The sequence below is a fragment of the Mytilus trossulus genome, chromosome 8 (assembly GCF_036588685.1).
Source record: "Mytilus trossulus isolate FHL-02 chromosome 8, PNRI_Mtr1.1.1.hap1, whole genome shotgun sequence".
Taxonomy (NCBI): Eukaryota; Metazoa; Mollusca; class Bivalvia; order Mytilida; family Mytilidae; genus Mytilus; species Mytilus trossulus.
The window spans coordinates 77,136,985-77,162,418 of record NC_086380.1 but is presented as its reverse complement, the minus strand read 5'-3'; the positions used below and the strand labels follow the sequence as shown (position 1 = coordinate 77,162,418).

Sequence of the window (25,434 nt, the reverse complement as noted above, 5' to 3'; positions counted from 1 at the left end):
AAAATAAATGAGACAAGTATTGCTATATAATTTGTTAATTATTTAAAACCAATATCAAAATTGGAAATAATAATGTTGGCAGAGAGTTTTTATAATCCAATCTTAGTTTTATGGACTGAATGCTTTTAGATGTGGAGCAACACTTGAATTGCTTTTTATAGGCTAAATTTGATATAGCAGACATTTAACATGTATTCATATTTTGTCTACGTTATTAACAGGTTGATTGAAATAAATGGATATATATATATTTTTTGATTGAGAAGGTTAAATATTTTATATCAATATATTTGTAATCCTGATGTTGTAACATATTGAAAATGTATATTGTTATACAGAAATCAATAATGACTTTAAAATTAACTTCCATGAGGGGAAAAATAACTATTAAATGTTTAATTGAATTTTGATGAGCTACATATTGAATGTTCTATATTAAACTTGTAGGTTTATATCTAGCTGTTAATTTAAATGAAAAAAAGTTATAAAAAACAAGAGGAAGGGTCATAAAGTAAATAGATATTATTGTAAACATTACCGTTAATGCCAGCATACTCTAGTTATGGATAATAAATGCTTTAGTTTTAACCATTGTTAACTAATGGGAAATTGAATTGGTATAGGGTAGAAGTCCTCACATTTAAATGTTTTGTGATCTGATTTTCAAAAGTTAACTTAAAAAGAAATAACTAAAGACGCAATTTCATAAATCTATGGACCTTTGATAAAAAGGCATAGAAAAGTGGGACTTTTCTTAAATATTCCATAATGCAACTGTAAAGGTTATAATTTTGTTAAACTGTATTCATGCTGTCGGTCTGTCTGTCTGTCATCAAATTATTCCTTTCTGGCTATTTTTTTTAAAACTTTTGGACACCAGTTGTATAGGCAGGAAGGAGACTTCTGATTTTTCATCCATCTTTAGAAGGATGTTGTGAGGTGGTTTACTAAGATTGTTTGATTTGCTTGGTCACATTTTAGTGCAAAAGAGATGTAGTTTGCAATACACATAGAGGAACTCATTTGAATGACATGTTGCCTTCTTTCTTTCTAACAGAGAGCAGCTGGATCAGAAAGACAAACAGAACAGTTAAGGCAACAGTTGGTAACAGTAAACCAGAGTCAGAGAGAAGGAGACACTACACAGAAATCTGCAGACATGGAAAAGGCAATAGATATGTTACAGAGATCTGGTTTGGAGGTAGAATTGGCAGCCAAGGAGAAAGAGGTAAAATATAGGTCACTGCTACTATATTTAAAAGTATGAATAACAGGACAAGGACAATAGAAACAAACCTAAGGTTATCTTAATCCATCTAGGACTAAAACTCATTTAAATGGAATAACTAGACAATTCTTAACCCTTTCCTCCATAGTGACGCCTTTTGACGCCACCCCTTTACTCCATAATGACGCCTTTTGACGCCTGTGTAGTACTTCAGTTGAAACGCTTTAACTACAAAGTGTCTGGAGTAGACTAAATAAAATTTGCATCCAATATGAAAAGGAATATCAAAAGAATATCCGACTTAAATTTATTTGATGAAATATTTGTTTTTCGCAATGCACTAATACTTGAAAGCATATTATCAGAAGTTTAGTGAAAAATCCTATGAGAATCAAGTATGCAAAAAAATAATTCAAGGGAGAATAGCACTAACAGGAGTTTGGAAAGGGAAGAGACAAGGAGTATCAAATCATGTTAAAAACCTTAAAGAATATAGAAGTGATAGAGGAATTGAAGAAAGGCTTAAAATAAGGATACTGCAACCATGCTTTAGTTATATATATAGTGTGATGGTATTTACAATGAATTGATTGATATGAAAGTGTTGTCACACAAATTGATAGAATAGTTTCCTTAGATTAAATGGAGTATCATACTTCCATGGATTTAAAAAAAAAAGCTAAAAACAAAAAAAATCTTTTGAACTTATGATTTTTAGATAACAATGATTGTATTACTTAGCAGTAATGACATGGTCTTACATCACCAGTGTATATCATCTTGTTTCTTCTAATAAGATGTAATGATAATATGTTTTATTGTGAATTTCAGATTTCTCAACTTGTTGATGATGTGCAGAGATTGCAAGCATCACTAAATAAAATGAGGGAGACGACTGCATCACAGGTATAAAATGATTAAAATAATGCCCTCAGATTAAAAATTTGATGAGGGAGTACCCAATACATGTAGCCCAAGAAGTTTTACATAAGGTTTCCTGGAAATAAACCAGCTGAGCCCTTCTCTGGATGTTGTAGACCCATTGGTGCCCTTTGGCTGTTATCTGCTCTTGGTTGCGTTGTTGTCTCTTTGACATATTCCCTATTTCCATCATCAATTTTATTTTATCATATTAATTCAATAAATTTCAAAGAATCGTATATCCTAAAGATTGAAATAACATATATCACTCAAAATTAAGCCTTCAAATATATCAGATATTCCAAAAAGAGGAAATAATGGTTAATCTTAGTATGTTTACTAAAAGTAGGTCAAAGTTTTGTGTGTCTAAAATTAGAGGGAATTTTATGAAATATTCCCTATCTTAATTCCTACTATAATAATGTCTTTTGTATATGCCCCCTTCCCCTGAGCCTCTTTATCTGTATGATATCAGATTGGCTATCGTTAATCAATGAACTGAACGTATTGATTTTTTTGTCTTAAATACAATACTTTTGTTGTCTCGATATTTTCAGTTAGAAATAGATTTCTGAAATGTTACAATCTTTAAAAGTGGTTGCCTTGGAAACCATGTTAATTTCAATCAATTATTGACAGCTGGCGTAAATTTCACCAGCTTTTGCAATCACAGGTCGATCGGTATTGAAAAATGTTGCAATTGGAATATTGATTTTAATGTATCAATAAACCCAGAAATGATCCCTTGAGGATTCCGTCAAATTGACAGTAATTAATTTTAAATGCAGTTTTGTCACTCTTGGTGTCATAAAATTTTATTATAATTGATTCTGCTGTTGTAAATCAATATTTGATACTAGAATACCACGATTACTTATATTAAATGCAGATACAGTTTTTATTATGAGCTTCCTTAGTAGTTTATCATTACGTTTTATTTACATTCAATTAATTCTGGTCTTGTCAGTAGCAAATTGATTTGTATGTATTGAACTCAGAAAATGATTCATTTTGTCGATGCCTCTGTTGTCGATATTCTGATATGTCTATATTTGATGGAGAGAAAAAAGGGGGAGATATTCGAAAATAAAGGGGGATGACTTCTTAACACTTCACACTAAAAACTCACTATTGAGCAGCACAAACCACACAGACAATGGGTTGAAGTCAAGTGACCCCCCCTCCCCCCAAAATGATAAAAAAAAAAAAAAAAAAAAAGGAATTTTTACTATAGAGAAGTCAAAGCAAAACACAATTACACAAGAATGCAAATGAAATTAAAAATGATAAAAAAACTTTAATTTTTATATTCAAGTATGTGTTCTATGAATAAATTTATATCTAATTATTCAATTTTATTTAAATGTGTTAATGTTTTACAGGTGGCTCATTTAGAGGAAGAACTCACTGTGAAAAATCAGGCTTTCAAATATCTGGAAGAAAAAATCAAAACACAACAGGATTATGAAGAAATTAAAAGAGAACTCAAGTATATATTTATAAATCTATTCAAGTTTAAAAATTGAGAGGTTTCAATTAAATTTCTTTGTCATAAATGCAAAGAGGAGATGTGGTATGATTGGCTATGAGACAGCTATCCACTAAAAGGTCACATAACAAACATGAGATAACAACTCTGAGAAAGACACAATAAGGCCTTCAACCATGAGTTAAACCCATACTGTATAGTGAGCTATAAAAATCCAAAGGCCATGAACGTTAAATTGGAATATTCAGTGGAGATATTGCCTCAGAAATTCCTTAAAAGAATGGTAGCAGTTGATATAGAATTAGCTGATATTCTAAAAACCACTAAAAGTAATAAAAAAAACAGAAAGAAAACAAACCAAACAAGCACCCCAACATTAACTGACAACTAGAATTACATTGAAAATAAAATTGAGAATGGAAATGGGAAATGTGTCAACGAGGCAACAACCGGACCATAGAAAAAACAACAGCAGACTGTCACCAACGTTACCAATTCACAGCATTAGATGGTTATTTCAACAATCAATGTTTCTTCATTAATGCTTGAGGCAAACATATTTGAAAATCTAAAACATAACACATGTGTTGAAGAGCTGATTTGAAGCACTCTGATAAAAAAAAATGGGAAGGCCATACAGCATACAAAGTTGAAGAGCATTGAAAAATATTCCCAAAAGATGTGCCAAATTTGGATAAGGATTATAGTTTTGTATAGATGATAGCAAGTTCTCATTACAATTACTAATACAATATGTTGTAACATTTCAGTGTTGTAAAGTCCATGGAGTTTGGTGGCAGTGGTGACCAGGATGCTAAGTCAAAGTCATTAGAGACGTTATTATTAGAGAAGAACAGAGCATTACAGTCAGAGAACACCACATTGAAAGTCTCCAACAGTGAAATATCAGGTAAGATGGCATCGGGTTAGTTAGTGGTAGCATTTCACTTCCTTGTTCAAATTATTTATAGACTGACCTATAAAGTATCAAGTGGGATTACCTTTCCTTGAACTGAAATTATTGACAAAAAATTTACATCTTTTAATCTGTTTCAAATTATTTGTATATTTCAGATTTCTTATATCCTGAATATAACTTTATCTCTTAAATTACATATCTTTTTCATGAAGCATGTCTTTATCATTTATCAATTCCTTTCATAAATTAATTTACAACAATGTTTGAATAATAAAATTGATGTAGACTTAAATAAGTTTGAAATGCAATTTTAGCGACAAAAGACTCTTAAATGATTCTTAAATGTGCCCCATTGATACTTATTGATTAAATAAAACTTGGTGAAAAAATGGTACAATTGATGAAAATGATTACATGTAACAAATGTTGTTTTAATAGGGATATCATGCTAAGACAACCATTATTTTTCATATTGTTTCTTAACGAGTTCTTCATTTGATCATTTTGTGACTTTGTTTGTTGCTTTGTGTTGAATTACCTCCCCTGTTGTCAATATCAATGTAGAGTTGTCTTTCTTAAAGTCATTAATTTTGAAGGATTGTATTGCAATCTACCATGATTTTCATGTTGAATTAGACTTAAGAATTACCTTTTATTATGTGTCCATTTGCCATCACTGCTTTCCAATAACTAGTGTTTGTTTGATGTTTTAATACTAACATGTTTCATGGCACCTTAAATTTTTTCAGCAAATTATTGACTTTGTCCTTTCCGATGTAAATCTTAAAATACAATACAATGACTGTGGTAGGCCAAGGAACTAAGATTTTTTACTCTCTACTTTCTTTTTATCTAACTAAACTTTAAACATTTGAATGCTTTTAATTACTTGCATCCACTTCATTGGAACTTTTATATATAGTTGTCTCATTGGCAATCATACCACATCTCTTTATTTTTATATTTATGAAGAAGTCAAGTAAGAGCCTAGAAAAAGAGTTTCACCTGAACACATAGTTTTGAGTTTTTGAGCAGGGGAAAAAACCTGCAAATAATATTTTAGAAAAATAGTTCTGACTCTTTCCAAAAAATTGAAAAATTATTTATTTATACATTGTTATAAATTATATCAGGATCCCAGAATTTAAGAAAGGTGTTTATGCTTATGAAAGGGCTTAAGAAAATGTATACCCTTAAGTGTTTAATACGTACATGTTTTGAGAATGTTAATGATATGTGTAGCATGGTTCTGTGACATTCTGTTGGAAATTTCAGCTTTTTTTACACGTCCTTGTTTTAGAGTTAAAGAAAAACTCTTTCATGTGCATATGCACCTTTCTTACAGGAGATTCCTCAACTCCGGCCCTTTCCGAAAACACGGAAGCCTTCGCGACCATGCTTGGAGAAGAAATAGCAGCTACATATCAAGGGGAACAGCGAGAGGAGCAAAAATCTCCAGACATTAGACCTGAGTCACCTGAAAGCCCCCCCTCACCCGTCAGTAGTAAAGACACCACTGAAGCAGAGTCGGAAGAGAAATCGTCACCGAGACCACCAATGGAAACACAGTCAAGTGTATCAACCAACGAAGCTTTACATATGCCTCCATTTCCATCACCCTTTTATCAATTTGCCAATAGCCATTTTATGGCAAACTTTATGGGTATGAATCTTGGTGCCATCAAGGTCGACCCAAATAATTCTCAAGGATTAGATACGGTTCTTGTAGCTAAAACTGTGCGTGAACTTTTAAGTATCCATAATATTGGACAGAGACTTTTTGCTAAGCATGTCCTAGGATTATCTCAAGGAACTGTTAGTGAATTATTATCAAAGCCAAAGTCGTGGGATAAACTGACCGAAAAGGGGAGAGAATCCTACAGAAAAATGTACGCTTGGGCAACAGACGAAAGGAATATTGTGGCTCTAAAAGCCATATCACCTAAAAAAGGTAAGACATCATTTGCATAATCAAGAATGCTTTATATAACTTGTAATGCTTGTACCTTTGGCAATTTTTAATTTCATTGGTTTAAATATTTGTACATCTCTCTCTAGAGAATTTGTTTCAATTTTAAAGCACACAAGATAGAAAAATATAATAGAATGCGAAAAATTTTCCTTCTGAACCTGTATTTCTGCATGAAATGTTTATGTTTGCTTGATTTAAAATTGGACTAGTATGCCTCTTATATTGAATTAAATGTAATTTTTGGATACAGATTTTTTTTAAGAATTCAATGAACATGATTTTAGCAAAGTTTTCAATTTTTTAAACACAAGACTTTTCTTCAATGTGATTGCCCAATTAAAAAAAAACACACATTTTATTTATCATTTTACACTTTTAAAATTCTAAAGTCTTATTCAGTTTGTATATACATGATATAGCAATGAAAATATTTTAGTCAGAATCAGGGCTTTTCCATCAAAAGCTACATTTTTTATTTGGAAATTAAAAACAATATTTAAAAACATAAAAGTCAACTGAATCTTGTGCCTAAATTTTGATGGAAAACTCCAGATGAATTTTACTTATATATATTATATTTAGCATTTTATCAATGTCATTTTCTCATTATTCATATTATATACCCAGAATGCATTGCTTTTTGTATGCTGGCTGCCATATTGGCTTTGGTTTTATACCTTGTCTCCTCAGATTCCTGGGTCTGTTTTTGCTTGCCCAATTCTATTTATCGTTTATGAGGCTGTTTGGTTCCTTTCTGTGCCTGAATTTATAAATATTATATTATTTTCTAAATTTGGATTGGTCATGGTCATCATATAAGTCCACAAAAAAATCCATTTTTTAATCTTTCCTGCATAACATTTTGTTGTAATTAATTTTATCAACCATTTTTAATTTGAATAATTTACATTCCCATAATTTATTGGAAAATTTGATTTACTAAATTATGAAAAAGAAAGTTTGAAATTTTCAAATGTGAACTAATTGCATTTTAACAACTGCTGCTTCAAAAATTATTTTTAAAAGAGACAACTCATGTCCATCCATTCTGCATAAAAGCAGAAAGCACCAATTTAACCTTGCTTCTAATATATTTTTGAAATAAAAAGATTCAGTTGAAAAATGTTTTTGATTTTAAAAGAAATATAAAAAATGTTTTTATAATCAGACAACAGATTGTATTTTGAAAATAATTTTTTGGTTATAACTGTTCTGAAAAATATTAAAAAAGTAACACAATTAAACAAACTTTTGATTCAAAGGGAGACAATAGATCCCATATTATTTGGCCCAATTTTACTTTTCAGTAAACAGGGCAGTCAGCATACCAGGGTCGAATAGTACTTATCCTCCAATGAGCATACCAGGGGCGAATAACTCCTATCCTCCCGTACTCTTCACAGGTTCCCAGCCACTGGTATCCAGTGTACAGAGAGAAGATGCTCACACTGAAGAAAGAATTGCTCAAATTCTGAACGAGGCACAACAGGCCATGCAGATAAAGAAAGCCATGGAACAGGTACCAGTTTCGGCATATCAACATGTAAGGATGTTCGCTTGTAGAATCAGTATTTTGTCACCCCTAGGTTATTTTTCTTTGTACAGTATGTGGATGAAAGTCATTCCTTTTCAATTCTACTCCCTATCATTTTATGCAATTTTGAAAATTTATAAAAAATAACTTTATACTCATTTCCCAACTGATTTTCTCAACATTTTCATCATTAAACTTAAAAATTGTTGCAGTTTTAAAGGAATTTTAAAAGGTTTTTTAAGAATTTAAGTTTATCATGAACTTTATTTTTTTATGTCACTAAATTCTTTATATGTAAGCATGTATAATATCAAATTCAAGTAATGAATTAAATCATGAGCTCTTGAAAAATAGAATTTCAAAATTCATTTGATAGTAGCCATAATACACTGCAAATATTCTTAATATTATAAGTGAAAAATCAGGAAATTCTTAGAAGAAATGAGCCCAAAATAACTTTTTGAAAAATTATTGATTTATATAAAATAAATTATGTACATTAATTTTGTGCAATTGGGAAAAACGATTGACTTTTGTCTAACAAACAACTGAAGTGCATTATTTTTGTATTGCCAAACAGACCCTACATGTCTATTCATAATTTGAAATTTTATGTATCATTATACCCCCACTTTGAAAAAGGGGGGTATACTGTTTAACCTCTGTCTGTCTGTCTGTCCGTCAGTCAGTCTGTCCGTCCCATGAATATTTTTTGTCACATTGTTCTCAGGAACTACAATGCAAAGATTTCTGAAATTTGGTTTCAACGTTAATATAAGTCTGCTATACAGTGTGATGCATTTTCGGATTCATCACTTGACAACTTCCTGTTTACGGAACACTTGCGTATTTATACACTTTTAGAATTATCCACATGAGGCAGGGGTATCATCAGTGAGCAGTAGCTCGTAGTTTAACTTGTTTATTCTGTTTTTTTAAAACTTCATTTTATCCTTTCCTGACTATCTTTGCACAATATATTCAGTTCTGCTCATTATTTTATACATTTTCTGGGAAATGTTATTTTTTTTAAAATGTTTATCATAAAAATTGATCTTTTTTTTAATGCGTTTTTTTTTAGGAACTCACATTTTGTTATATAGGTTTTGGTGTTTTCTGTTTAAACTTTTAAAAATCTGAAAAGGTGTTGTTAAATCCTTAGTAAATTCATTTCATCTGTACATCTGTAATATTACGTTAAAATCCCCTGTTTGAAATTACTCTGATAACATTATTTGAATATCAAAGATTTTAATACCAATTCCAAACAATATATTTGAAACAAAATTTCTTGAAATAGTGCACATCAAATATTTTTACACAATAAACAAAAAAATATAAATTCAAACCTGGATCCTGATCACACAAATGTCCCGCTTTACCACCTTACTTGGTATAAAAGTAAGCGTGAGACATTATTCTATACACAATTGCTACCTTAAAAAATTATAAATAATCTTAACTTTGATACGTGGTATGATGTTGTGAGAACATTCTAACATTAAGAAAGACCAAGAATGGTGTTGTGGATAAACTCATAAGATAACACAGGGTAAACATCCTGATATGACCATTTTTCACTAATATAACTTCTAGATGCTTAAATCCAGAAGCAAAGCTAATGCTTAAACAAAAACAACTTCCGAAATATCACAGAAACTTGCACAAATGAAAAAAATGTAGATATACTGCAACTTAAACCAATGCCTAAGAATATTTGGGGCCCTTTATAGCTTGTTGTTTGGTGTGAGCCAAGGCTCTGTGTTAATGGCCGTACATTGACCTATAATGGTTTACTTTTATAAATTGTTATTTGGATGGAGAGTTGTCTCATTGGCACTCACACCACATCTTCCTATGTCTATTTTAAGTATTTATTAAAATGAGTTTCACCAGTTAAAATGGACTATCATGTAAATGAAGAATATTTTTTCCTCTTTCAGCAACAAGTTGCTCATGCAATGGTCAGCAGTATATATAAACAAGAAATGTCACGATTAGCCATGATGTCAGGCCACCATCATCCTCTGGCCTCACCGACCGGTACACCTTACAGCCAGTCAGACTCCAATCTCAGCCCTACTGGTCGCAGGGACAGTGAAAGTAGCCTTAGAAATAACATTAATGGTAATGGCAGAGACTCTAGAGAAATGGTTGAGAGAATTTATCGGCAAGAATTAATGAAGTTAGCCCAAGCGGCAGAAAATGCAGGAAATATGGCAGCAAGTTCAATGTATCAGAGAGAACTTCAACAGATGGCAAGAAAAGTTCACATCCAAGAACAGACAGAACCTGGAGAGATTAGACGATCAAGATCCTCTCCCGACAGGAATTCCGATAGGAATTCAATTAAAATGGAACCCCCAGATAGTACAGTAGAAGATACATTGAATTTATCCATAAACAACAACAATGGCCCAATCGACTTGAGTAAGCATGGCAGCTCAGCCCCTACAACACCGACATCGGGAGGTTCAGACAAATCACCATCAACAGAAACTGCTCATCAATCTGGTAGTGCCTTTTTCGTCGTTCAGCCAAAGGTCAATGGCCATCCTAACAATTTTGAAAACAACCAGTTTGCCCCTTATTCGGCCCCTGAGTGTGTATCACCTTTACAAAGAATGCAGAATATCGCCAATTCCTTAATGTCAAGGCCACACATGGGAATGGCGGCTGCTAAACCACTGCGAGCAGTTCTACCGGCTATTACCCAAGAACAGTTTGACAGTTACGCCACTATAAACACTGATGACTTGGTCAAACAGGTCAAAGAAACATTGAGTCAGTACTCAATAAGCCAAAGATTGTTTGGAGAAAGTGTTCTGGGGCTCTCTCAGGGGAGCGTAAGTGATCTGCTTGCTAGGCCAAAACCTTGGCACATGCTCACACAAAAGGGGAGAGAACCCTTCATTAGAATGCAGATATTCTTAGAGGACACAGAAGCGATTCCAAAACTTGTAGCATCACAGTACCACATTCCACCAGAAAAACTGATGAGAAGTGCCTCAATCCCAAAGCCAAACGAAATAGGTAAGAATCGAATACGAAAGGCGTCATTGTATAAAATATTGTTGTCAGTAAGGATGCACTTTAAGAATTCCATTTTTACACTGCTTGTTCTCTTTGAGCTTTCATATTTGACCTTCAAACCAACCTTAAAATTGATTGATTGTTGTTTTTGATTTACATCCAGTGGCAAATGTTTCATGCATATTCATGATAATAAAATCTTAAGATTATGCGCATGCAAATTATAATTTGATTATAGTGTAATAAGCTTTACATCTCAATTTTTGACTTGTTTCCAATCTGTTCATGTAAAAACAATGAATTTAGATGCTCAAAGGGAACAGGCACTAATTAATTCAAATTTATGATTAAGTTTACACTATTTCAAGAATTCGAAATCAATGATAGAAAACATATGCCTTTTAAAAATTTACATTAAACTCAATTTGTGTGCATGTGAAAGTGAAAAAGAGAAAAAGAAGCATATAAATTTAAGCCTCTTTTTGGATTATATTTAAAAATTATTGTATAATGTATTACAAATAGGTTATATATCTGTTATTGTTTATTAAATACTGTGGATTCATTATTTATTTGGAATACCTATTTTCATGGACTTAGGTAATTGTCTTCATGGTTTACCAATATGTAACACCACGATAATAATGAATCCATGGTACAATGTATTTATATTTGTTCTGAAACAAGGCTACTGTGTGTCTTACTTGTAAAGAATAGTATTTTTAATGAAAGTTGAAGTACCGATATAATTTAGATGAAACTGGTGACAAAAAAATTACAGATGTACAAACCATCAAAAGTAGGAAACAAGTAGCACTTTCATGCTGTCAGCTGACATCTTCTTGGGGGTTGCTGACTTGGTTTGCCTAAACAAAAGAACTCACAAAGATATTTAATATAAATTAAAGCAGATTTGAATGCAAATAATTATTATCAACTTATTTTATATTGTTTTTTTCCGGTTTGGAGATAAATAAGACTTTAAAAGTCAAATGGCTTGCTTTATATAGTTTGACACACAGTACCAATAAATTATTCAAATGAAATGCAAATTAATAAGTAAGATTTTGTCATTAGTTGCCTCATGTAGTCAACTTTTGCTGAATCTTATTATTTGCTTCTAATTATTCAATACCTTATTTGCACATTTCATATAATTTATGACAACATGTTTAATAAATGCATTTCTATGATGAATGGCTTTTAAAGCTACAAACAGCGTAAAAATTTAATGCAAATTGTAAAAATTGATGCATGGCGATCAAGTTATATAGTAGCTGATATATATATCTCAAATATATACATATATACCCGGATTTAACCAAAATGGAGGATGGATGCATGGCAGACTCATTAAAATTGCCATTGATTAAAACATCTGGCTGAACCTGACAAATTAACAAAATGGCTGCCCAATATATATATCATATCATACTATGTACTAATAACTCATCTTCTATATCTGTATATACATATCTTACAGTCTAATTTTAACTATCTACAAATGTATGCTTCAGGTAGGTATTCTCTATACCTGCCAAACTATAAACAGGAGAGGGGGTCTTTGAAAAGGAGGGTAGGCCATCTTATGTTATTTTTAAAAGAGGGACATGAGTGTTTCTACTTGCAAAGGAGGAAAAGTTGGCTAGACTAGTTTTCATCTGATATTTTACTTGATTTCAGAATCAAACAGAATGGGGAGGGGTGGGAAATCCTTGCCAATCTTCCAACATGAAATATTACTGTAATATATAAATTCAGATGCAAAGTACATGTATGAACATTTTACTAAAATAGCTTACTGCATGCCATTTCTAAAGTTTCAAGGAATTCCAAATTACCTAAGACTAGTTTTCAAAGTTCTTACATCATTTTCGTTTTTAAGAGGGGTAGTGGGTTAGGGTGGGGTGGGGCTGAGGACATTACCAATTAGGGTAATTCTTCATTCCTAAATACGAAAGAAAACAAAAGTGCATCAATGAGATTTGTAATAGTTTCTATTTTCCTCATTTGTCTTACTCTCCATCCTGACCTGTCCCTCATTCTAATGACCTATTTTCATCAGATACTTACTGATGTAAAATAATTTTGAAGCATACATGTGTTACGCCTATATTCTGTATATACTGTATATATCCAGCATCTAACATGATTTGTGGCTTGTCCAGATAGTGCTAGTTCATTTGTCCTTAGTCTTTTTGTTTTTATTCAGCTGTTTATTTTAGTTTGCTCGCCTTGGTTTTTCATATATACTCACTACACATCTTTCCAACAATTATAAGCTATAGAAACTACTTCAATTTGTCAAATGATTGGTATTAAAACATTTGTAAAACATCCATGCATGCTTGCAGAAGGTTAGATGATAGTAAATTTCAATGGTATTTATAAACATCCTCCAGTTAAACTAAGATTTGATAAATTGAACCTCTGTTCATAGTTTTATTAAAGTTGATAGTTTTTAGTCTAAATTAAAACAATAAATAAAAGTCCTTTTCTTGCTATTTTTATAAATAACATAAAAGCATGGGTCTTTTAGATTTTTTTTCAAAATTGTCAGATTTTGTAAAAAATAAACTGGTGTTTCTAAAATATACAGTCGAATTTTAAACTAAAAGTATTAGAAGATAGCAATTGAAATTTCATTTCAAAAAATGTAAAATACAAATTGGGAGCCACAAACCTGCTCACTTGTTAGGTTACAAAATAGGAAAATTTAACATACATTCCATAAAAAAAATCATTTTTTTGAATTTTCTCCCAGTAATATTTTAAGTTTTCAGATTATGAACTGACTATGAAAAAATATCTTTTAAATGAATGAATCTGGTTTCTACAATAAATTTGCATTTTTTTTGTATTTCAGAAAATGGAAATTGAAATCAGATAACCTGTTTTCTTTGCTATATTTCAAAATAGAGAAATTTAATAAACAATAAATTTTCTGAATAATCTCCCCTTTAATAACAAAGTTTAAAGATTATGAATTGATGAAAATATTTTTGTATTTCATTAAAATGACAAGTCTTATTCATTAAATTTTCACAATTTCAGTGAAGATATAGACTAATCATTTGCAGCTATCTGCAATTGAAAATAATTGTGCAAAGATTATCCTGTAACTATGGTTTTTGTATAACAACAGACATTTTGACTTGTTCTATTGTTAAAGGTAAATTTTAATACTGACTGTGCCAGGGCTGAATAACCAGTCAAGGTCTTTAAACACTTCCATATATATATAATTTTAATAAAAAATATTTAAAACAAAAATTGATAAGATATTTATCCTTGGTAACCTTAGTTTTAAAATCAATGTTAACAAAAATATTAATACTATTTCTACTGAAATGTTTTTGAAGATATTAACCACTATTTAAAAAAAAGGTATTTCCTTTGAACAATTTTGTAAAATTTGCGTTAAATATATAGCTAATTTGTTTTGTTTCAATAGTATATATTTAGGGATTTTATTAAAATATGGATAAAAACTTTTACAGAATAACATATTAAGAAATCAAATGTTTACCAAAACCCAACACTTTCAAATTTAACCCCCCAAATTTTAACTCTAATGTATTAAAAAAATGCCTGTGCTGCTTTTAATTTTATAAAACCTAATATAGTATACATATATAATCTTCTAGCTCATATTGGAATGACTTATACTAGTTATAATGGCCTTATACTAAACTTGCATCCAAATTTTAGTTATAATTTTTTGTTTGTTTTTCCGTTTTCACGTTTCCTTAGACATTTTTTTTCTCCTTGGTAGTTTCCCCTAGTGACAAGCCAACCAATCATGTTCCTGCAACCAGTTCCACCATTCACCAAGCTCCCACTGAACACCGCCCTCTCAACCACCAACACAATCTCCATCTTCATCACCAACATCTACATCCCGCCCACCAATTTATGAATCATCATCCGTACAACTGGGCCTCATTTTCATATCCATCCTCCATGTTGGAAGTGGTCGCCATGACATCAGAGATTGACACACTTGAGTTGACATCAAGAATCAAAGATGTGCTGCAGTTTCACAATTTGGGTCAGAAATTGTTTGGAGAGGCTGTTCTTGGTCTTTCACAAGGCTCAGTCAGTGAATTATTGTCAAAGCCAAAACCGTGGCACATGCTTAGTATTAAAGGGAGAGAACCCTTCATAAAAATGCATTTATGGTTGAGTGACCCTCATAATGTAGACAGACTTAAACATTACCAGAATGAGGTCAAAGGTATAATTAGAAATTTGTAATTGTACTTAATGACCATATATAAATTTCTGATTCAAAATTTTAAATTTTCTAAAAAAATTCTAAATTTTTCTAAAAAAATTCTAAATTTTTCTAAAAAATTCAAAAATTCAAAAAATTTCTAAAAAATCATTAATTATAGTAAAACCTGCAAGGAATTCTTTGATAAAATAATGAATTAAAACAACAAGTCAGGTATTTTCAGGTTGATTACTTTAAATTGCATACTGTGGGTTCATTTATTATTTTGTGGATACCAAATTTCCTGAATTGAGGATTCCTAGGTTTTTCCAAAGTCTGAAAACTAGTCTTAAGATGATTTGTACTTCCATGAACTTATTAAAATGGGGTTTATCTATTCATATGAAATCTTAAAAAATTGGTATTGCACAAATATTAATGAATCTACAGTAAACAAACAAAATTTATGAGACACCAATTATGAGTTCTTAGATTTGAAATTGAATAGTTTTTGGTTTTATTTGATGTATGCAAATCAAACACTTTTGGTCTGTAGTTTTAGATATTTTGTATTGCTATGAGAAATACATTTTGGAAGACATTTAAATACCATCTATGGCCAGAAAACTCAACATTGGTGTTTAGTTTTATAAATCAAAGACAAATTAAATATATTGATTAAATGGTGAAAAAGAGTTAATTTAGAGAGTTTTCTTTCATCAGAAAAAATAATAAGCAAATTTTCACCAATGAATTCACATTAATATTCAAATAATCTGAGAAATTTATATATGGCCATTTTTACAAAATATAATGGCATTCACATACAAATAGAAATGTGATAGGTTTCTGAGTTATGAAATAAAAGATACATATTACCTAAAACTTAAAGCTTAAGATGCTTTAATTTCAACAATAAGGGAAAATTTCTGCATATATATACGGTAGTTATTTTAAGCTAGTTCTACAATGAAGCCTGTGTAAACCTTATCACTTTAAGACTTCAGATTTTGCTACTTTATATGTGTACAAGAATTTGTACTGTTTTGTTCCAACACCAAAGATTGCTTCGGAAAGGTTGCACTGTATTTTAATTATGGTTAAGAAAAGCACTAGATTCGAACAATTGGAAACACAAGATTTTGCTAGTTTTGCTAGTTTTTATGTTTACAAGAATTTGTAATGTTTTGTTCCAACACCAGAAATTGCTTCGGAAAGGTTGCACTTAATTTAAGTTAGATTGCAAAAATGTTAAAAATTTAATATTGTAAATTCAGAAATTTTTGTGTATAGATATTATTGCAAAAAATCTACGAATACATGTAATGCATGCAAATAATTTAAGTAAATATTGTTGCTATAATACCAACATTACAAAAATTTCTGAATTTACAGTGTATAATGTGATTTATGATAAGCACATGCCATAACTAACATGCATTTGGTAAAGGAAGAAATACTAAATTTATTTTTTCATTTGTAGCTCAACGTCGTCGTAGAAGTAGTATAGACGAAAGATCATATGATTCATCCTCCATGCCAAAACGCCCTCGTGTGTTCTTCACTGAAGAACAGAAAGACAAACTACGTCTTGCTTACAACCAGGATCCCTACCCCAACCAGGGTACAATAGAATCCTTAGCTTCAGAGCTCAATGTAGGTGTCAAAACGGTTATAAACTGGTTCCATAATCATCGTATGAGAGCTAAGCAACAGCAGCATATTGGCAGTATGCAGGTTGGATCTAATTATGGAGATGGGAATTCCAGCAATCCAAATATAAAGTCAGAACCCAATGATGATATTTCAATGCATAGTGATATTTCTAGCTTATCTGATGACACAAATCATATGTCGTCAAGTTTCCATGGAAACCAGCCAAATAATCAGTGGCTTTTTCCACAGTTTGAGCCAGCTGTCATGCAGAAAATTGCTCAGGAAAGGTCTCGTGAGCAACAAAATGGCTGCTCAGAAGAATCTGGTAGCCAATCCTCCGACAAAGAAGAAACCAAAGAAGCCCACGATGATCTGGATGATGAAGATGCTCCATCCTATCCTGTGTTTAATGATATTGATGAGAATTCAAATGATGCAGATCAGAATCCAAGTCTGATTGAACCTTGTCAGAATATATCCCCTGGTGTCAACAAACGCAAGAGGTCAAATCCAAAATACGTTTCCGAAGGGAGAGAACTGGACAAAACTAAAAATAATATGTATGGTGGCATGTTAAAAAGTTGTGTTTCCAAAGACGAAGGTGTCGAAATGGACGATGATGATGTTGAAAAGGAAAACGAGTTGGGAAACTACAAAGCTCAAAATGGCCAGCATTTAAACAAAATTGTGAAACTTCAAAAGGCGATAGATTCACCTGTTCAAGACTGGGACGAATTTGACAATGTTTCAAGTATTGAAAAATTAAAGAAGAATTTACAACATAGCCCACAGACAGCTGGGACGTGGGAATTTTAAGTGCACATGTACTCGGAGAGTTAATGTTTTGCCTTCTACAAATGATATTATTGTGAAATTGTGACACAAATTATAAACACAATCATGGAAAACAGTATTTTATCCTTAAAGGGTAGCTTCTATATTTTTATATGAAAAAGTACATTTTTTATGTGTTTTTCCGTTTTTTTGTCAATCATTGACATTGTGAGTTACAGTTGTTAAATTTGTGAATTTTTATGGCATATATATGTTAAAAACTTGTTGATGTATTTTTATTGTGAATTTTTCTCATTGTTCAATTTTATATATTTGATATTCATCATTTTCAAAAGATCATGTGACATTGGTTGCTTGGCAACAAATTAGAGTAGAAACATCATCTCAACCAAAGATCTCTAGTTGCCATGGAAGAATCATTTGTTTTCGTTCACTTTGTTATTCGCCTTGTTTATTGATAGAATGAATGAAATAATAGCTTATTTCCCAATTAGTTGCATTTCAGTTGATATAGATATAGACTATAGAAAGCAAACAAAATGGATGCCTGTCCAAAGGACAAAGGACATTTGTATTTTATTTGGAAATAGCTAGATGTGAACTTTGAATGACCACCCACAATCCATTGCAACTTTAACCTTGACTACCTGTGACCTTTGTTTACACAATGGTGTCTTTTGGCTTCTGGAGTCTGTAAGAACAGATCTCTTTAAGTAAAAAAAATCAAAAAGGCTGACAGATTTGGTATACGAAAAACCGTGGATGGTCGCACAGGATATTTGCAGTTGAAGTTGCCAACAGCTTTTCTGGATTAGAAAACAAGTGCTAAATGGACTGACAGTTATTTGTATGGATCATAGCGAGATGTATATAGAATTATAATGTGTACAAAAGTGCTTGCTTCGCTATATTATCAAGACGCATTACTCCATATTTTTATATACCTTTATATATACTGTTTTCTGTTAAATCAAATATTTCTAATTCAAAAATTTTAATCTGAAGTTGTTAAAGATATGTGAGGGAACTTTTTTAAGACATTATCATAATTATCATAAATATTGTCAAGTTTTACTATCAAAACCCAAAGAAAGAATATTTATATTGTGAATTAATTCAATCATTTAGAAAATAGAAGGACTGACTAAGATATAGTGTCATCCAAAATTCAAGTATTCCAAAAAATACTTTAAAAAGTCTGTTCCAACATTTTGCCTATTTTAATTTAAAAAATAAATGAGGCTCAGAAAGGGTAAATTAGATTTAAAATATAGTTTTATCTATTTTAAAAAAATAGTTCGATTTATTAGGTTGTATTAAGAAAGCTTTGTTATGCGTGTTATTATTATTTTTATAATCTATGTTCCTTGTTTAATTTGTTCTCATACAAAATCCCAAAATAGCTATGATTACTTATTTATTAAAAAATAATATATTGCCAAAATTTTAAGAATAAGTATTAAGAGATTCAGCTAACATTGAAACACCTGTAAATAGGCATGGTGAGCTTTTAACTCATTTGTTAAAGATTAAGTATCTTGAATTGGACTATACAGGCAATTCCTCAGAAAAATTATGATTTTTTTTTTATTGGAACCAAAGAAAGATGATAGCTAACTGTTAAATAAAAAAGAGTTTTCTCAACATTTTATTTTAAATATATCTTTCATATTCATAGAGAATTTCTGATAAGCTAGTTTCATAATTAATTTTTAGGCATAAGTTTCAAATAGAAGCTTTGAATTTGATAGTAACAGTTACCAAAATTAGGAAAAGCAAGGATCATTATTTTTATAGAGTTATTTCCCTTTCAAAAGGGGATGTAACTCTTAAACTTTAGTTCATTTCATTCTTGACATTCCTAAAGTTAAATTTTATCACATTTTTCAACTTAAATGTCAAAGACAGAAAGGTATTAATTGCATTTATATCATTTTCACCAAATTATTCAAAATTGTTGGCATTACAAGAAAAAAATTAAAGAATGAAATGCATGGTTTTTTTTCCGGTCAATAGAATAACTCATGTAAATGAAATAAACTTTTAAGATTTTATTGTGGAATTAAATGGTTGTTAAGATAGATTTTGAAATTTTATATTTTGCAGGTTAGTAAAGATAAATAAGATATATAAAAAATGAAGTATTATTCTACAAAAGATATTAGTATATTATATCGTAATGATACCAAATCACGGTTGAAAGAAACATGCTCAAGGCTTTTGTATTTTTATTTTATTTGTGTCTTATATTTTTGGTTGTCAATTTTATTTGGTTGTTGATTACACTGCCAAGAAAACAAGTAAACAGTTGTTAAATTTACATAAATTTACATAAATTTAGTTAACTACAAAAATCACCCTCATCCCTACTACTGTTTGTCCAACTGGAGTTTAATAATAGATTGCTTGACAGAATATCATTTCTTAGATTTAGAGCCATGATATGTATAAGAGATGCATTTGGTCCTCTTGTACTTAAAATCCTCCATAGATATTTTGAAAAGTTAATAGGTATGAATAAAGGCAACAGTAGTATACCGTTGTACAAAAGTTATAAATGGATTGAGAGAAAACAAATCTGGGTTCCAAACTAAAACTGAAGGAAGTTTACCACTGGTCTAATAGCATTTATTTTGTGGTAAAATAGATTTTGAGGATAAAAGTATGCATGAAAATGTAAAAGAACATTAAATCCCTAAAACAAGCTTTTGATAGTTGAAATATGTTTTGATTTTATATAAAGGCTTTGATTCAGTCAACTAATTTGAAATATACAGGAATGTCCATCCTACTAGCCAAAGAGAGATTTGGAATTTTATATTATTCGAAAAAAAATTCAGTGTGAGGGGAATGTTGACTCATTAGAACAACATAAAGATTTTTCATGCTATTCATGGGGGTAAGGCTTTTTTGGAATAAAATTTTTGTTGCAATTTTAGGACTGTATAGATTTTATTTATGAAAGATGCTGCAAGTATCAATTGATCTTGGGAGGAAGGAATGTGTTTTTACCAACATTATGTAACTTGTACTTACAAGAAGTTTATATCACTCATTTTAACAGATTTTAAATGCAATTTTTCATTCAAGAAACCTGGGTAACAACTTGATGGCTAAAAATAGATACAATCAAAATATTTTTAAACTCCATGTGGACAAGTAAACAAATATTAAAACATAAAATCTTGTAAATATGGCTTCTCTTATATATCATGCTTTTTAGAGTTATAGCTTTAGAAAACAATTATATATTTTAAGTATTATTATATTATTTTGATTGACACAAATTGATACATAATGTGTTCAGATTGTATATTATATCCAATTGCTCCATTTATTCAAAATTGTGTATTCTACAAATTTTTGTTGATTTTGCTTCAATCACATGTTTGAATGGTGGAATACCTGTTGTTTCTATTTTTACATTGATTTAGGCTTACGTAATTTGAGCTTTTTGCAGAGGACCTTTAAAGCACTATAACTTTTTTCAAAATAATGAGTACTAGGAAACAGTTAAAACTTCCTGATATTTCTGACTAAATGCATTTGTTTGACTCAAAAAATATAAAATTTATTAATTATATAAGCTGTTTAAAGACTCTAAAACATATCTTCACTTGATAATAGTCAGAACAGATAGACATACCTACGTTTTCCATTCTAGATTTCAATTATCAAAATTATGTAGATTTGTTTTAATTGAGAATTCAGGTTTGTTCATCAAGCATATATTTCCATTCTTCATTTGATGTCAATTTTCTAATTCCACCAGTTTCCAATATACATAAGACATAAAAATATTTAACCATTTCTGTTTATACAATGATTCGTTGTTACATAGGTTTAACATGGTGCTGTGCACTTTGGATAATTAACTTCTTCAGATGAAGGTTGTTATAAGCTGATTTTTCAGTTCTCGACAGGATTGTTTTTTGCTTTAATAAGCTGAGTTATATTTTTTGTTTTAGCTATAGAAGCATTTAAAGTGCCTAAAATTGATGATTTTTGTTAAGTTTTGTTTATTATTATTATTTTTTGTACAGATTTTATGTGCAATATTGAATTATTTTGTGTTCGTAGTTTTAACAATAGAGAATTTTTTGTTTATTCAGTGCTATATATAATTGAGGAAACATATTCACTGCACGGAAATGTTTATATGACACAAAATTACATATAAGAATATATTTTACCCCATTTTATGACTTGTATAATTGCATTGTATAACAATAAATTTAACAATACATTAGGTAACATTTCTGTAATGAAAAATACCATATATAAATAAATTGATATTCAGAATTATATTTGCAAAATTTGATCCAAGTCACTGTGCAATCCAGTATATTGTGTTCAATCAGTTTAACTTCTCTATTGCTTTACTTGTTTTCTCTACAATGAATATTTCCTTGTGCAATAAATGGCAATCTTTGTTTTAATGGTAGTAAAATCGAGGTAATATTATTCCTTTATTAAATTGAAAATGAATTTTATTTCAAAGTAACAGCTTAATTTTTTTCAGAAAGTTATTAATTTTATATTAAAATTGAATTTCCAAAGAAAAAACTTTTGTTTTTAACTCTTTGTTTTGTTTAATTATTCATAAATCCTAAAAAATGGACAAAAGCTTTAAAACAAAATTTGAAATCCAGCGTAGATTGTATAGAATTTTTGGACAATCATCTGAATCGATACTCCAAAAATGATATTGGTTGTCAAAATTGAAAATCAAAACTGTTATTTAGTTAAGAAAGACATTGTTTAGATTAGGTTTAGTTTAGAAAATTAATCTGAGATATAGGCCTCAAAATTAGAAAACATGATACATCAGATTAAAACAATATCTTAAGCTTACATTTTATAAACATAGATTAAGTGCAGATTTTCTTTTTTGCATAATGTGAAAATAAAATAAACAAGTTTAGTTTGTAATCAGAAAAGTTTCTTTATTTCTATAACCAGATATTTGTGCAACAGTGAAACAGCATAATTATTATTTTCAGCATTTTCCTATTTTCCTACATTGATAAAATAATATTCAAGGAAAAGTTTGTGTATTTTCCCTCATTTCTGTTTTTAGCAGATTGTTTATTTATGTCTATCTGAATGAAAAGCTGGCTTTTTATGGTTGTTAAATGTATCATAAAGATATACTTATACTTTACGGTGTGACTTTGTTAGCAGTAATCATTGTAACAAAAAGTTCATTTCGGTTGAAGAAAAATGAATTAAAATGCAATTGTATAGGACTGATAATTCATCTTCATGTTTTAGGCTTTTTTGCTATAAATTTCCAATCAAACATCTACCAGTTATATTTTGGTACCACATCACATTTATGTTTATGTGGTACATAAAAAAATAATATTTGTGTGGTGCATCAAACAGTTATATTTGTGTTTAGCATCAATTTTAAATGCATTTACATAATTGGAAATGTTCAATTGTATTCCCTGCTATCCAACTCAAAGCATTAAGTTGCTGTGAAGGACTTTTAAACATCCTCAATAACCTTCTGTACAAACTTATTAGATACCTCAAGGTAGATGGCATCTATTGAAATATTTTGATAAAACAAAATGGTTGCTGCACACAAAGACCACATGAATATCACATGTGTTATTTTCTGTGTCAATACACAAAATTGACATAAATACATATATTTGTTGAATATATAATATACATATATCTTTAAAAGTATTTTTGCACATGTATGTGTTCAGTTGCACGAAATCAACATTTAAGCTCATCAAATCATTTTATAACACGAATCATCAACGTCAGTTGTTAATGCTACAATTTTTTGTTATGCAGTTGTATTTTTGTAATATTTTATTTTAACTATTTTACATAATCAAGATATTTACTTTTTACTGCCTGAATATTTGCTGATATGTATTGTGAAGAAAGAAGGGAGAGATAACTTCTTTGAATCCTTATGAATGTTTTTAAAAAGGGAGTTAACTTCTTTTGAATACTTTAAAAAAAAAAAGGGAGACATGGAAAATCTTAATAGCATGTTGTCAATTGACTGTTAGACTGAAAAATTTGGCAAAGCTCTTCTTTGTTGATTATATTATAAAAATGTCGACATAGAAAGTTTCTACAGTTGTTTTTATTCACCGAAAACAACCTTCTGTAAAGAGTTTGGCATTTTGTACCTTCTTTTTGGTACTGTGTATCAAGGGAGATAACACATTTGTTAAAAGACTTTTTGAGTAGAAAAGTAGCTGAAAGCAATGTCCTGGTCTCCTTAGTTTTCTTATATGGGAACTAAAACAATGTCATAAATATCTTACATTAGAGACATTTGTACGATATTTAAACGATTCATGAAGCATTTGCAGGAGTGTATATTTGTATGTGAGCAAATTGTAAGTAATATGCATATTATTTTAACAGCTTTAAACTTATCTGCTTCATTTCACAGAAATGTTTTATAAAACCACACTTAATAAGAACTTATAAAACGTTCATATGACACAGATTATATATTCCATAATCACACAAATGTTTATTCTGAATAAAAAATAACATTATCAGAAAAGAATATACTTCAAACAGATTGTATTACATCTAGTCTTTTTAACTATAACAGTGCATTTATATTTTTGTTCAGGTAATATATAATTGCATTACTGTTGATTAACAATATAGGTGCTTTAACATTGAATAAATCTTTCTATATATACTTGTACTAGTTGTTTGTTTATTTGCTGTTATTTACGAAAGTTTCTATGGACTGAAGCTGTGAGTAAACACACAAATAAAAACCTGTTGATTTGAGTATCACCTTGTTAGACTATTTCATAAGTTACGCACATGTACAGATAGCAGTCTAATAATATGAGGCAGGCATTACCTGTGAATGGGGACGAAGTTTGTATGAATTAATTTTTTTTTCGATTCAAACATGTTCAAATTAAAAGAAACGGAAATACCGTAACGTTTCCGACTTTGGTTTTGTTGTGACGTTATTTAAGTTATGACGTCATGTTCAATGTAAACAAGGAAACGCTTTCATCAGGTAACTTTTATTTCATATCAAACAATTATTAAAAATGAAATTGGTATTGCGTTCCTTCCTATTTTATACTAGACCGATAAATATATATTAAATACTCAAAGTTTTATACAAAAGAGACCGGTAAAAGGAAGTACATTGTAGGTTTCTGCGCAATGAAAAATTCGGGAAATTCTCCTGTATTTTTTTTTTATTGATTTTTCTAGTGTTATTAGGGACTTCGTCCCCATATAAGTACATGTACATATTGCAGTCTAATATAAGTACATGTACATATTGCAGTTTAATATAAGTACATGTACAGATTGCAGTCTAAAATCATTTTTAAAGGTATCCTTTAGCTTTTTAGGAGGAATTGTATATATACGGTAGACATGAATAGACAAGACATAGGGATTCTTATATATTGCCCAAAACTTTGGTGGTTGTATCTGTATACTCTGGAAAGATATACCAAATAGAACTGTGAGTAAACTCACTGAAAGATATCCATCGATTTGAGTATCTCCTTGTTGGACTAAGATTATTCTTTAAGCGAATGCATAGGTTGTAATCTAAAGTCGAGTTTCAAAGATATCCCTCTAACTGCTTTGGAGGAGTTGTATATAGAAGGTGCATGGATAGACAAGACACGGGGATTCTAATGA

The 25,434-nt window shown here is 30.2% G+C and overlaps 1 protein-coding gene across 1 annotated transcript in view; it reads left to right on the top strand.

Moving 5' to 3' along the window:
- LOC134681421 (homeobox protein cut-like 1) overlaps window positions 1-23,578 on the top strand; it is an 81,729-nt gene extending 58,151 nt beyond the window's left edge. Inside the window, exons 9-17 of the mRNA XM_063541043.1 lie at window positions 1,058-1,228; window positions 2,060-2,134; window positions 3,532-3,638; window positions 4,409-4,548; window positions 5,903-6,508; window positions 7,837-8,072; window positions 10,007-11,096; window positions 14,872-15,333; window positions 16,796-23,578. Coding sequence (XP_063397113.1) covers window positions 1,058-1,228; window positions 2,060-2,134; window positions 3,532-3,638; window positions 4,409-4,548; window positions 5,903-6,508; window positions 7,837-8,072; window positions 10,007-11,096; window positions 14,872-15,333; window positions 16,796-17,784 — 3,876 coding nt within the window. The 3' untranslated portion in view covers window positions 17,785-23,578. The remainder of the gene's footprint in view (window positions 1-1,057; window positions 1,229-2,059; window positions 2,135-3,531; window positions 3,639-4,408; window positions 4,549-5,902; window positions 6,509-7,836; window positions 8,073-10,006; window positions 11,097-14,871; window positions 15,334-16,795) is intronic.
- Window positions 23,579-25,434: the final 1,856 nt, after the last annotated feature.